Source organism: Gobius niger (genome assembly GCF_951799975.1).
Source record: "Gobius niger genome assembly, chromosome: 4".
Lineage (NCBI taxonomy): Eukaryota > Metazoa > Chordata > Actinopteri > Gobiiformes > Gobiidae > Gobius > Gobius niger.
Window position 1 is genome coordinate 42,607,874 of NC_136855.1, and position 14,499 is coordinate 42,622,372.

The window sequence follows — 14,499 nt, forward strand, 5'->3', positions numbered from 1 at the left end:
ATCCAAATGAAGACAAAACGCTCATCCCTTCATCCCCACTGCTGTCAGACTGTGCAATAAGACTGTGAAGTAACATGTGCAATAATCTCTGTATCAGCTGCACTTTATTCCCTGTACCACCGTCACTTACTGACATCCTGCACTAGGACTGTAACTTTACACCCCGACATTTTACTTTTATGACCTGTTCTGTTTTTTTTTTTGTTTTTTTTATCCTATTTTTATTGTTGCTGTTCACCTTTTGTTGTATTTCTGCTGCTTGTTGTAGATGGGAAACCTCGTGTTTATTCTATTTAACTGGTTGCACTTTTCCTGTCTGTTTTGCACAACTCTGAGTGACCTTCTTGAACGCCGACTGTAACAAGTGAATTTCTCCATTGTGAGATCAATAAAGGTTTATCTTATCTTCTCATCATTAGAAGCTTTCTCTGTAAACACAGAGCCAGCTCATTATTTATTTATTTTTCTGACCTTTATTTAACCAGGAAAGTCCCACTGAGATTCAGAATCTCTTTTTCAGGAGAGTCCCGGCCCAAACATGGATGAACTCACGTCTGTGAAAACTCTGCAACACGTCTATCAGCCTGAGCGCCTGCACTGTAAACCTCAGGAAAGTCAAGAGCAACACACTGTGAAAATTAACCTTTATGATTTGTATTATTTTTTATAAAATATCAGAATAAGACACGCACGGTACATGTAGAGCCCCGGCTTTACAGATCTTTATAACACACTGGATCCCACTGCAGCGCTGACCTTTTTGTATTTAAAAAAAAGTAAACTATTATTATTATTTATTTAACCTTTATTTAACCTGAAAGTCCCTTGAGATAAATCTCTTGGATATGATCAACAGAAGAGACAAGGAGGAGACTTTATTCTTCAGACCCACCTGTGGCTCACCGTGAAGCAGAGGTTGTGCAGTAAAGGCATCTTCAGCTCAGTGGATTTCAGAAAACAGACGTGATGTCAGAGACGCCGTAACGACGCAGCCAACGATGTTTTCAGATGTTTCCACTCTGGGAACTCGTTTGGAACTCTCCGGGTTCATGTGGATGATGATACGTGGGACTGATCAAATATTTATACTGAGCTCCCCCGCCCCCCCAGAACAGCTCCAGAGTCTGTGATCCAGAATCTACTGACCTGATACTGAGTTTTCCTCATGGATCTGTGATGGTTTGACTCCGCCCCTCTTTGCTCCACAAGCCACAGGCGACGAGGAGAAAAACACGAGTCAGTCAGTGTGTTTGGACTGACAGGAAAAGTCACTGACAGAAGAATAAACTCTCCTCCTCGTCTCTTCTGTAGATCCTAAATCCTTCAGTCTGTTTCATTTCACTGTTTACATTCTGCACATGCGCTTCTACGTCCTGTTATCTGTGTGAGCGTCACAGCGCCTCACACAGGCCTGGAGGATGAATCACACCTTTAACAGATTTGGATTAAGAGATAAAGATCGGTGTCTTTCCCAAGGACACGGTGATAACGGAGGGAACTGGGCTCGACTCTTTCGACCCACTGACTGACTTTATCAGCGTCTAAGTGTTTCACATTCCAGTGTCCAGCTGAACAGCGTCAGACTCACTCCCCCGGGGACACACAGACACACAGACACACACACAGACACACACACAGACACACACACACACACACACACACACACACACACACACACACACACACACACACACACACACACACACACACACACACACACACGCACACAGACGGGAGTCACAAAGGTTTCGATAAAATCACAACCAAATCAAACGTAAGGCAATGTCATTTTAATGGCCGATTCTATATTTCTCATGCCACAAACATCTATATTTAATTTCTTAAGATTCACAATCCTTCAAACAAACAGAGGAATGTGAGGAAATGTCAATTCTAAAGCATTATGTTTGTTGTGTGTGCAGTAAAAATAGTTGAGCAGTGCCATAATTCTCCATCTTTTGACACTAGGACTCGGCCTCGGAGGCGATAGAGCCACTGCACAGCTCTCCCATTGCTCCAGTGCTGCTGTTTCTGATCATTCATGAAAGTTTGGGTTTGTGGTAAATTCCGTCCGTTTCCCCTGAGACTCGCCGGGTAAAGCCGTTACACAAGACGCCACAGAACATTTCACCAAACAAAACGTCTCACGCTGCAGTGTGTTCAACATAAAACACCAGCAGAAGGAAACAAGAACTGGATGATGAAACCTGGAGGACACACACACATGATGCAGGCTCTCATCGGAGCTGAGCGCTCGTTAAAGGCACACTGTGTAACATCGTGGACCAGGCTATACTGGTGCCATCAGTGCCCAGCTCAACACAGAAAGTCCTGTTAATCATGGGTCAATCAAAGAATGGTGAACAAGGACAAGGACGGAGCGCTACCGCAAAGCCTTCATCCCCTCTGCTGTCAGACTGTGCAATAAGACTGTGAAGCAACATGTGCAATAATCTCTGTATCAGCTGCACTTTAGTAACTCTGAGGGATCTTCTTGAATGCCGACTGTAACAAGTGAATTTCTCCTTTGTGAGATCAATAAAGGATTATCTTATCTTATCATGTCCTATTCTTCTTCATGGAGACCCCTCCTGGAGCCGCCACCTTAACGTGGTGGAGGGTTTGAGCCCGAATGATCCTGGGGGCTCTGTTGTCGGGGCTTCGTTCAAACAGGTCTAGGTGACGGGTCAGACACAGAGCGGTTCAGAAGCTCCTCATGAGAGATCAACAGGCTTCTGTGGACCCACCACCTGCAGGAGGCGCCATAGGGGCTGGTGCAGCTCCAACAGCCCCCACGACCCGGAAACGGACCAGTGGAAGAAAATGGATGGATGGATCTTCATGGAGACTAACTGGAGACCCGCTCCTGATAAAGCACAGTCATGTACAGGCGATGGGTCCACAGAAGGACGGCCTCAGGATTCTGTTGGTCTCTCTTTGTCTGACCCGTCACCGAGGACCTGTTTGCATGTTTAGTTTAGCTCAGTTTATCCTGCGATCTCAGGTTTCCCAACATAAATAATAGGTGTATATAAATTGCATCAAATGAAAGATTAAATAATGATGGTGGATCCTGTCTGTGAAAATGACACGAAGAAATGATCTCTAGTGAAACCACTGGGTCACACAAAAGTTAAAGTGCTCTGATCCTATAAAACATATATTCATAGTGAATTAAAACTGCAGTATAAAGCTAAAGGCAGAGATTAAACAATATACAAACTTAAAAAGCAGCTGTTTATCTGTAGAGCTGATCGTCAGGAGTTTGTTTGTTTCCTGTTCGACATAAAACATAAAACCTTTGACCAAACAACGCGAGAATAGATTTTACATAGATTGAGTGAATTCTTCCTTCTTCACGACCTAAACACAGATGCACAGACATAAGCAAACTGTAGACACTTAAATATACAAACACTGTCCTCTCCCACACGCCCTCCCCCTGCTGCCCCTTCACCCCCGCTCTGACCTCAACAGAACTGAAGGACTTCATCTACAGCACTCTCACCATCATCACAGTGTAGGAGAGAGGTTTCTGTTCCAGGAGCTTTCATAAAGGTCATTTCTATATTTCCACGACTGAGAATCAACAACGCTGCTGCAGTGGAGAGGGTGACCAGCACTCCTGGGGGTGCACATCACAGAGAAGCTCTCCTGGACCATGAACACCACATCACTGGTCAAGAAAAGTCATCAGCGGCTCTACTTTCCCCACAAGTTAAGAAGAGCCAGAGTCCCAGCTCCATCACTGTGCGGTTCTTCTACAGAGGGACAATAGAGAGCACCTGACCATCACTGTGTGGTTCTTCTACAGAGGGACAATAGAGAGCACCTGACCATCACTGTGTGGTTCTTCTACAGAGGGACTATAGAGAGCATCCTGACCATCACTGTGTGGTTCTTCTACAGAGGGACTATAGAGAGCACCCTGACCATCACTGTGAGGCACGGGGCCAGCACTGCCTCCTGCTGAAGGAGCCTCCAGCGTATCGTGAGAGCAGTGGAGAAGATCTGCTGAGCCCCTCTCCCCTCTATTAAGGACATGTTCTCCACCCGTCTCACCCGCAAAGGGGACCCTACACACCCATCACACCGTCTCTTCAAGGTAACGCCTTCAGGGAGGAGACTGCGGAGTCTACGGGCCAGGTCCAGTCGACTGCAGAACAGTTTCATACACAAGGCCATGGGGAAGCTGAACTCCCAGCTGTTCCTGTTTATGGAAGTTCTTCACATTTGCTGCCGAACTCGAGCTCCAGGGAAGCCGTCGTTCTGTGAAAGACTTTGATTGATTGAGGTCGATCTTTATGGGAAGAAAAACACAAATCGTATGTTCATGTTTTCCTTGACTAAACTTCAAATAAGTATCTATCAGCGGGTTAGTTTGTACAGTAAAGAATAATATAATCTTGGATGGAGCAGATGTTTCTGACAGATCCCTCAAACACTGGACACTTCCTCCTTTACTGCGGCTCCGTGCGGTCAGTGGACATCAGCGCCTTATCAATAGAAAAACTATTAAACTGCGGATCCTCCCGTGAGCGAAAACACTCGTCCTCATTCCCACGAACAACAAACACCCGTCTCAGTGGAGGGAATTCTTCAGCGCGATTTAGCGTCTTCTCAGCCGGCCGCCCGGAGACTCGGCCGCGTTCATGGACTTCATGTTGTCTCTGTGATGTATGGATCATGGACTTCATGTTGTCTCTGTGATGTATGGATCGTGGACTTCATGTTGTCTCTGTGATGTATGGATCATGGACTTCATGTTGTCTCTGTGATGTATGGATCATGGACTTCATGTTGTCTCTGTGATGTATGGATCAGTGAGCCCGTGTTAGGCCTGTGGTTTCAGGCTGAAAAACATGCCAGAAGAAACACGGAGAAGGAGAGAGCGCTACCACAGTGGGATCAGCCCGAGCACAGTGGGCCTTTGTGTGGAGGGAAACCACCAAGAGCAGCTCCGATAATGACCAGGAGCTGCACAGTGAGGTGGGCGGGGCCAGGGGGGGGGAGGTGGAAACAGCCTCGTGTGTGGAGGTGTCGCACGCAGTCACATTTACTCAATTCACATTTACAGTAGAAACAGATGCAGTCCCGATCAAAGGGTTAAGACCAGATGAAAAATGGAACTTAAAGGGACTATACGGAGCTTAAAAATGTTAAAATGTTGTATTTTCCTCCCCTACATGTCCTAATGTGTAGAATGAGCTCAGACCTGTTCACCACAACTGCCTCTAAAATCCTGCTCTGTCAGAAAGGAGTTACTTCAGGTCTGAAGTGCCGTCATGCACGAGCTTAAAGGGATGTTTCAGGATGTTTGACATAGGGCCTCATTTCCTGGTTATCCAGAGTGTTGCTGATTTCTGGAGACACCAGACTAACCATATAAATGTCTGTGTGGATCAGCTTCGTGGTTGTATAAGCTACGCAGCGGCGGAGTGATCTGCTAGAAAATAGTCCCTCAAAATGCGATCATTCATGTGATGCAGGTCAGTTATATTCCAGACATGACTCTATGGACACAGACATGTATATGGTCAGTCTGGTGTTATCAGTGATTTGCCTCAGGTGCTCTGTGGAGCGGGTCACACTGTTTTTAATGCAGGCTAGCTGATACCATAGACATGCACTAGCCTTGCACTAGCCTAGCGCCACGAAACTCTTCAAACATAAGAACTGCATGAATTACAAAAAAAAATATCTCCAGAAATCAGCAACACTCTGGATAACGAGGAAATCAGGCCCTGTGTCAAACATCCTGAAACATCCCTTTAATATAGAAGCTGCAGTTACATGTATGACCTGAGGTGGCAGTAGTGAGTATAACAATGACCAACTTGCATCTAGCCCCTTTAACAAGTTTCTAAGTGGAACTTCAATGCGACAAAAAGGAATGTGAGTGAGACAAAAAAATGAGTGAAGCTTTTATTGAAAATAACAAATAAACTGAGAAGTTTAGGTCCACCTGCCTTTAAAAGAGCAAATCTGTGGAAACACGTGGATTCAGTGTCATTTCCAGTGTTCACACCTGCGTTCACACGGCTGCAGTCGCTCCAGTAACCGGCTTCATCTGGGTCGAGGATCCTCCGGCCAATCAGATCCTCCGGCTCAGAGCTCGTGACATTTTTGGGGTTTTGAAATGACTGTTTTACTGCGTCCCACCTCGGCTTATGCAGCTCAACAACCAAATCAGGATCAAAACAAAGCCTTTGCATCAGGACTAAGTCATGACAGTGTGAACACCTGAATCCACATGTTTCCACAGATTAAAGGCATGAGGTCTTAAACTTAAACTACTTCAGCTTCATTGTTATTTTCACCCCTCCTGGAGCCGCCACCTTATCGTGGGGGAGGGTCTGAGCCCAAATGATCCTGGAGCTCTGTAGTCGGGGCTTCGTGCCCCTGTAGGGTCTCCCAGGGCAAACAGGTCCTATAGGTGACGGGTCAGACAAAGAGAGGTTCAGAAGCTCCTTATGAGAGACCAACAGGCCTGGTTAGAACCATGAGGCCGTCCTCCTGTGGACCCACCACCTGCACCCGGAAACAGACAAGTGGAAGAAAATGGATGGATGTTATTTTCAATAAAAGCTTTACTCAGTTTTGTTTTTTGTCTCACTCACTTTCCTTCTTGCTGCACATCTAACTTCTACCTGGAGCCTTGTTAAAGGAACAGGCCGGTGTTCTTCCACACTGAGATCTGTTCTTACCTGAGCTTAGACGAGTTGATGTGTACCTGTCTGGTCTTTGTGTGTGCCCTCAGTCATGCACAAAGACCAGAGAGGTACGGATCAACTCGTCTAAGCTCAGGTAAGAACATATCTCAGTATGGAAGAACACCGGCCTGTTCCTTTTACCGTGTATTTCTTTTCATCTGGTCTTAAACGTTTGATCAGGTCTCTATGTAAAAAGTAGAAGTGAAAAATGGCACTCGTAGCTAACATTAGCATATGTACCATGAAGCTAGCGTACTTTCCTGTTAGCATACTCATAATTCAGCATTTGTTAAAGTTATGGAGGAGAAATAGGAGAAAGTTCAGTTTTTCCCTTCTTTGTTTTCCCTCTGGCTGATTCAGATATGACCATATATGGGCGGTCTGTATCTATAGCAGGATATGGGCTTCAGGGCACTCTTTGGTTTGTGTTTGTTCTTGCTCCATAAACTCCATATCGCAGCAAGTATTTGACACAAAGAAGGTTGATATCTGACTTTTTTGGGAGTTCTGATCTGCTTGGTTTTGATTTGAGCCTGTCACTGTGGTATTTCCTTTTAGATATCGTTAAAATACCATGTAATCAAAAAGTAAACCATCTGCAAGCGTGACATCATCGCCCTCTCCAATCTGAAGACCACCCACAGTCCACCCGGATAAATGAACCATTTTTCACCGGAGGAATCAGCAAACAAACTCACACAGAAGCCTCAGGGTCCAGATGTGGAGGCAGCAGATACAGAGACTCCCTGACGGTGCGTCTCCTGCAGAGAGACACCTGCCAGAACTGTCTCTGCAGCAGATGATACTGTGTGTGCTGGGCCTGTCAGCAGCTCATATCCATGTGTCCTCACGCTCGCAGGTGCAGACACAGAAATGTGGACAGTCAGAAACTCTCCCGGTGAAAGACGCCTCTGTAGTTGTTATTCACGATACACACACGAGATTTAACGTCTTCAGCTTTGCAAACAATCCATCAAACACAGGAACGAAGGCGAAACGTTTGTCAGTTTCAGCCAAACCTGGAGTTGAAGACGAAGCCTCGGCGTAAATTCAACCTGAGAGACTAAACCTCCAGCCAACGATCGCGTGGAAACATTTGGAAACTTTGTTTTTGTCTTCAGGGCCGTAGCCAGGATGTAAAAAACAGTGAGGTTTTTTCTTTCTAATTCTTTAAACAGGGGGGTCTGGGGCTCCTCCCCCCGGAATTTTTTAAAGATTCCGATGTAATTTCCTGTATTTTAAGTGATCAAAACACTTTTGTCTCATCCTTAAGCTGTTTTCAAAGATTGCTTTTTATTGCACCGTTTGGGACCAGGAGGCCTGAGTGAATGTGGCGAGCGAGTGGATGGTGTCGGACATGCAGATGGTGCAGACTGGCCTCGCTTCCATCAGTCTGCCCCAGGGCAGTGGGTGCAGCCGTGCACGAGTCACGAACCCCCTAATTTGACATGATGAATATCACAAAACAAAATATCTATTTAATATATATTTCATCCATTATTACTGTGAAGCAGGTTTTCCAAACAGTTTTGCTCGCCTGAGTGAGAGGCAATAAGAAGGTCTTGTCCTAAATAAACACTAACATATTAAATGAAAATGTCCGTTTTTAATTGTTTTCAAAACGAGGCTGTGGGTGTGAATGGGTAAAGCTGAGTGTTTTGCTTTGGCTCATTCTGAACATCAGACTCTGCGCTCTGGCCCCGCCCCCTCTGCGTCGCCCTCACTGTCAAACCACTGGTAGTTACAAAGGTGAATGCGCTGGCTCTTCCGCCTGTAACCCTCTAACCCTTTAACCCTCTAACCTTAACCCTGTTTACAACATTAATTTGCGCAGTAAAGGATTCAATGTGTAAAAAATAAATAAAAATAAAAATAAAAAGCTAAAATTTTACCGAGGTCCGGACCTAGGTGACCTCAATGGTAGATACGGCCATGTTTGTCTTTCAAAAACTGCTTCTCGCTCCACTTCCGGGTCCAACGGAGCTTTAGCCTCATTCACTGTGATGGGATTTAGCTGATTTGAACCTCCTGTAGAGCCGACTAGACTGTTCTAAACATCTGATCACAAAGAAATATTACATTTACTCTCGGTTTTCTTAAGTAAGTCTTCGTAAATCAACTCATTACTTCCGTACACAATGAAGGCTGATTTTCGAGTGCGAACGAGGTGTAAAACTGTTGTTTTTCAGCAGGAGATTCAGATGAAGTTGCGTTTGTTGCTGTGTTTACCTATGGACCTCGCAGCTGTTTGGACGTAGCTAATTATTGTGCGTGATGTCGCACTTAGCAAAGGCATTGGCACTTTCCCTCAAACTGAAATAGGTAAAATATAATTAACGCTGGTCATTATTGGGAAAATAAGCACCGACAACCCGGGTTTCGCCCTGAAGGTGCTTATTTTCCCGATAATGACCAGCGTTCTGTACATTATCCCGGTGATTATACGTCCATTTGCCAACTGAACACACACAACATGAACTTCGTACACTTTTATAAAGGCTGAAAGGTTTATTTAATGACTTCTGCGGCAAATAGTTCCCAAAAGTTTGCGCGTTGCTCGGCAGTGCTTGTTGTGGTTCCGGGCAGTGTGGCTAGGCTAGAAGCAGCAAGGCTAGCTACTTATTGCTAACCTAGCTACGTAGCTGAAGGTGCAGTTGGAGGAATGGTGGTGAATAGATACAGACGGCATCTCGTCAGAGAAGGGGGCGTGGCCGAGGGGGAAAACAGAACCTTTTGGGAAAAACAATTTTCCTTCTTTTGAGCCGTTTTCTGGTGAAATATGAACTTATTTATCACATACAAATAAAGTCAAGTCTAAACCGGCCCATATGGATGTTTATTCTCAGTAGGAGCAAAAAAACGCAGTTATAGCAAGCGCTAACTAGTGTTAGCATTTGCACGATGCTGACATGTAGCCTGATGTTAGCATTCATGTTAGCATTCTCTGTTATTCATGTATTTATGGGCTGTTGAACCACTTTGCTCCTCTCCATGTCTTTGTGACATTATATTCATAATTCAGCGTTTGTTAAAGCAGTTTTGAATAATTAAAGAAAGTTTAGATTTTTCTCAATTGTTTTCCCCCTTAACTGTTTTCAAACATGACCATATATGGGCGACTCCAGAGACGGCGTCTGTATCTGTCTCTGGGTAAGTTGAAAGTCGGACTCTCGTTAACTTCACGAGGACAGAGACAGTGTCCTATAATACTGGACTGATATGAAAGACTTATATAGAGTTGAGGAATGTGACGTCATATCGCTGAGCATTATGGGATTAGCAGCAATTATAAACTAATGGAAAAATACTGGAGTTATTCTTCACATTAAAACACTTGGACACCAGTGAGTTAAATGTATTTACCAGCAGTAACTCAGCAGTAACGGAGCTGTTCCACGGCTTTCCACTCTTTACACTGTTAGTCAATGGAAATGCTAGCCGCTGCAAAGATGGCGGATCTCCATGGTAACTGTGGAATTTCCCGAACTCTATTACAAGCACGAACTCCGTTACCATTGGCAGCGGTCATTATTTTTTGTCCTCTATCAGAAAATAATGACCGGGAGAACGTTGGAAAATCCCATTCAAGTCAATGAAGCTTCTACATCGTGAAGAGCAGTATAAAAAGATTCTATAACATGAACATAAGCTATGGAAAAACAGATTTAATGTCAAAACTTTCAAACTGTATTGATTGTTTGGGAAGGAAATTTGAAAGAAAGATCCTTCCCTATAGAAAATGTAAAAATCATTTGGATCATTCTGGATCAAACGTAGCTTTTCTTGCAGCTAATGGTAAATGGTCTCAACTTATTTGATGCTTTTGGACCTTCATCAGGCCCAGAGCGTTTTACTGAAGAACCGGTCCCTCATTCATACACCAGTGTCCACAGACCAAGGGGAGAAGGTGAGGGACACTGGAGCTTCCACACATGCCGGTTCCTCAGACTCACCATTTCTCGCCGCCGGCCGCCACGTGCTGCTGGACCGTGTATCCAAACTGGGCCTGTTTAGGGCCTTTGATGATCCGCGGGTTCTTCGTGTCGATGTTGTAGCAGTCGAGGCCTGGAAGAGAAGAACAAATCTATGTTTAAACTGTCTCATAATCCTTTGTTTAGGTTCTGGATCTTCAGCTTCACTGAGTCTGTGAGACCTGGAGATGGAGGACGTTCCCACATCTGACCTCTGACCTCTGGGCTTCACCCTCACCTCTCCGGGGAACATGAATCTAAAGCGACGCAGAACCTCGCCTGTTGTTTAGGGACAGAAAACGGCCGCCTCGAGACCTGATCAAAGCCCACGTGTTTTCCCAATCGAGCTCTTGGCTTTGGCTCCTCCCCCGGCGGCTTCAGGAGCGCCGCGACCCGGCGCCTGCTTTCAATTAAAATACCGACGGCGGCGTTTTCCCTCCGCACGTTCAGGAGTTACGCGTTACGGCTTATTAGCGGTGACAGCAGCGTTTTCCAAGGAGAAGAAGAAGGTGAGGTGAGATTTTCCCCAAAGGAAGAGGGAGAGGAGCGGCAGGAGAGCGGTTAGTGCGTCTTCATCATCATCATCATTATGTCACGGAAACAAGTGAGGCTCATTTGACGTGATTAGTGATTAGAAGGTCAAGGTCCTCGATGTTCAGAGATGGAGAAACGCTACAGGAGAGGATTTTATGAAAATAATAATTATTTTGTAAGATCATTTCTTGCACCCAAAGGTATTTAAGTGTGTTTGAAGATTTACTAAACTACACTACACAGCGAGCCATGTTCATGAGCCTGAAGTCCAGATCCTCCTCCACAGACTGAGGACTCACTGTTGGACACCTTAAAGTGCAAATGACACAACAGATACAATTTTTGATAAAACATAGTTTACACAATCATATTTAAGATTTTTGAGTCCAGTTCATTAGTAGTTAAAATGTTTACTCCAATTGGTCATTTTATGCTCACTACTGCCACCTCAGGTCTCATGTATAACTGCAGCTTCTATATTAAGCTCGTGCATGACGACATTTCAGACCCGAAGTAACACCTTTGTGGTCTGAGCTCATTCTACACATTAGGACATGGCTGGATCATGTAGTGGGAGGAATATCTGAATCAACATTTAAAATATACTTTGTTAAATTATGTGCATTAGAAAATAATTGTGAATATATTATGGAATATATGGATTCCATATATACATAACAATTCTCCATGGACTTATTAGTAGAACATAATAATTCCATTTAGAACTAAGTTTACAGTGCAGCACTTTTTTTCGCACAACCCTTGAACGCCTCAGCCTCTCCTCCGGTGCTGCTTTGCTTTGTGATCATGAGGAGGACAAAGACCTGAGGCTCCTGTAGATTCTGGATTCATAAACATTTCAGCTGCGTCAGAGCAGGTCGCTCACATGTTTAAGTTCACCATCTTTTTGTAAACTTCTGTCATGATGCTAAACTGTTAGCCGCTAACTGTTGCTGCGCCTTTAAGATAGCTTTGCTAAGTCCTGTATTTTATATGGGCTCGACGAACGGGAGGCGATGTCGCTCCTCATTTCATTTCCAATCGAGCGAGCGCGACATTATTGCATGTGAAACTTCGTGCTCGTCCACGTAGACGTGCACTCGTGGGCTTGTGATGCGATACAAGAAAGCTGGAAAGTGTTGGTCGCAGTTGAACCATCAACACAGACATGTATATGGTTAGTCTGGTGTTATCAGTGATCTGCCTCAGGTGCTCTGTGGAGCGGGTCACACTGTTTTTAAAGCAGGCTAGCTGATACCATAGACATGCACTAGCCTAGCACCACGAAACTCTTCAAATATAAGAACTGCATGAATTACAAAAAAATATATCTCCAGAAATCAGCAACACTCTGGATAACGAGGAAATGAGGCCCTATGTCAAACATCCTGAAACATCCCTTTAAGGCTGATTTATTTTTATAAACTGTCTGCTGTGACAGTGGCTCAAATCTGAAGTGGCCTTTTCACGTATGCATCATTTTTGATCACACAAACACTTATAAATCAGTCCCATAATGTTGAACCTAGACCCGACAATCTCCAGATCCAGATGGACACTTTTATTTATCTGATGATTATCTGATGAAACGTCACTCTAAAGGTGTGTAGATTAACCTTTGTTTGGGAGCTTCAGGTGCCGTGTGGACTCTGTTGTTTGCACTTTCTTGTAGACCCAGCACTTTATTCACCAGAGAAACCCTTTCAGACCAATGGCCGCTGGCTGCCCTGCTTTTTGACCACAAACGTGGGGGCCGCCATTGCTCCGCCGTTGCTGCAGTACCTCCATATCGCCGCTAGGCCCCCATTGAAAAGCATTGGACTTTAGACACGTTAAAAACTACTTTAAAGCCTGGTTTCAATTGTTTCAACGCTAGACTCGGCTGATCTTCCTCCTGAGATCACGCTGGGTTAATAACAATATATGAAACCAGGCTGGTTTTCGTAATATGATTTTTTGAAATCTCGTATTTAATGAGGCTCGGACTGTTAGCATTGGAGCAGCGCGAGCTACACGTCACACAAAGGGCCGAGTCTACGGTGAAAATCCCGCCCGTATGTCCTTTTTAGGAACATGCTTCGTCAGAGCTGGGGAGGGGGAGCCTGTAAATCTGCCATGAATTGCCCCACGGCCGTGGTCATTATGGTAAACGGGGAGGAGTGAGCAGAAGACGTCCATTATTTTCTACAGTCTATGTTTCAGACACACAGTTTTCTCTTCATCACATTTGCAAAGCCCTGCACTCCAAACCAAAGCACTCCAGAGCCTTCACTGATGACTTCCATCAGGTGGTGCCCTGCTGCTAACCACTCTGCCACCACGCTCCCCGACAGGTGCAGGAGAACACGCCCGGCTCTGGTAAATGACCCTCTAAACAAGATGAATGTGTCTCTAATGCGGCGCAGACCGAAGTGATTAAAGCAGCGGGATCTGAAGCGGCACATTTCTCTTTGAGGGTCACATGTTTTCTCACAGTTTGAGTCGATCAGAGGGAAACGCATGAAGGACTTTTTTTTAACCACTAAACCCCCATCAACCCCCCCCCCCTCGGTCTTTCTTTATGTGTCATTTAGCACTACTGTTACTAATGTTAATGTTAAGTCTGTGGTAATCCTATCAGCTCAAACTGAACATGTATGTCTACCTATATACATATTATACACACACAGGATAATAATTTTCCCGATAAAAACATAGTGAACACGATAATATTTAAGATTTTGCTGAAGATTGTCCCCAGCTTTCTTTACTTTGGCCATTTTTGTGATGTTTATCGTTTCACTTCCTTATTGGACACTGACAGGAAGTGACATAGATGAAGGCAAACAATTTTAAACTGTTGCCGTGCCAACCATGTTATGTCAATGGGAAATGAATGAGTCAAACTGCTATGAACTTTACCTCTATATTTACGTCACTTCCTGTCAGTAGCTTAAACAGAGACGAGCTTTTAAACATGATGCATTGCTCTCTTCAGACGGGGGTCGTCCCTGCTGCCTTTAAAGGGGCGTTGGTGAGGCCCCTGTTGAAGAAGAGCAATTTGGATTGTCATGATTTTAACAATTTCAGACCAGTATCCAACTTACCATTTATAAGCACAATCTTAGAAAAACTTGTCTTTATCCAACTTAATGATTTTATTACTGCACATAATGTCCTTGAGAAATTCCAGTCTGGCTTTAGGGTAAACCACAGCACTGACAGGAAGTGACCATTTTATATCAATGGGAAATGAATGAGTCCAACTGCTCTGGAACTTTACCTCTGTCTATGTCACTTCC

At 44.6% G+C, this 14,499-nt stretch overlaps 1 protein-coding gene across 1 annotated transcript in view; it reads right to left on the reverse strand.

Moving 5' to 3' along the window:
- The window catches only part of itga11a (integrin, alpha 11a), a 163,710-nt gene that overhangs the window by 124,828 nt on the left and 24,383 nt on the right, over positions 1 to 14,499 (reverse strand). The window contains exon 2 of the mRNA XM_079554675.1: positions 10,667 to 10,778. Within this exon, the coding sequence (XP_079410801.1) occupies positions 10,667 to 10,778 (112 nt within the window). The remainder of the gene's footprint in view (positions 1 to 10,666; positions 10,779 to 14,499) is intronic.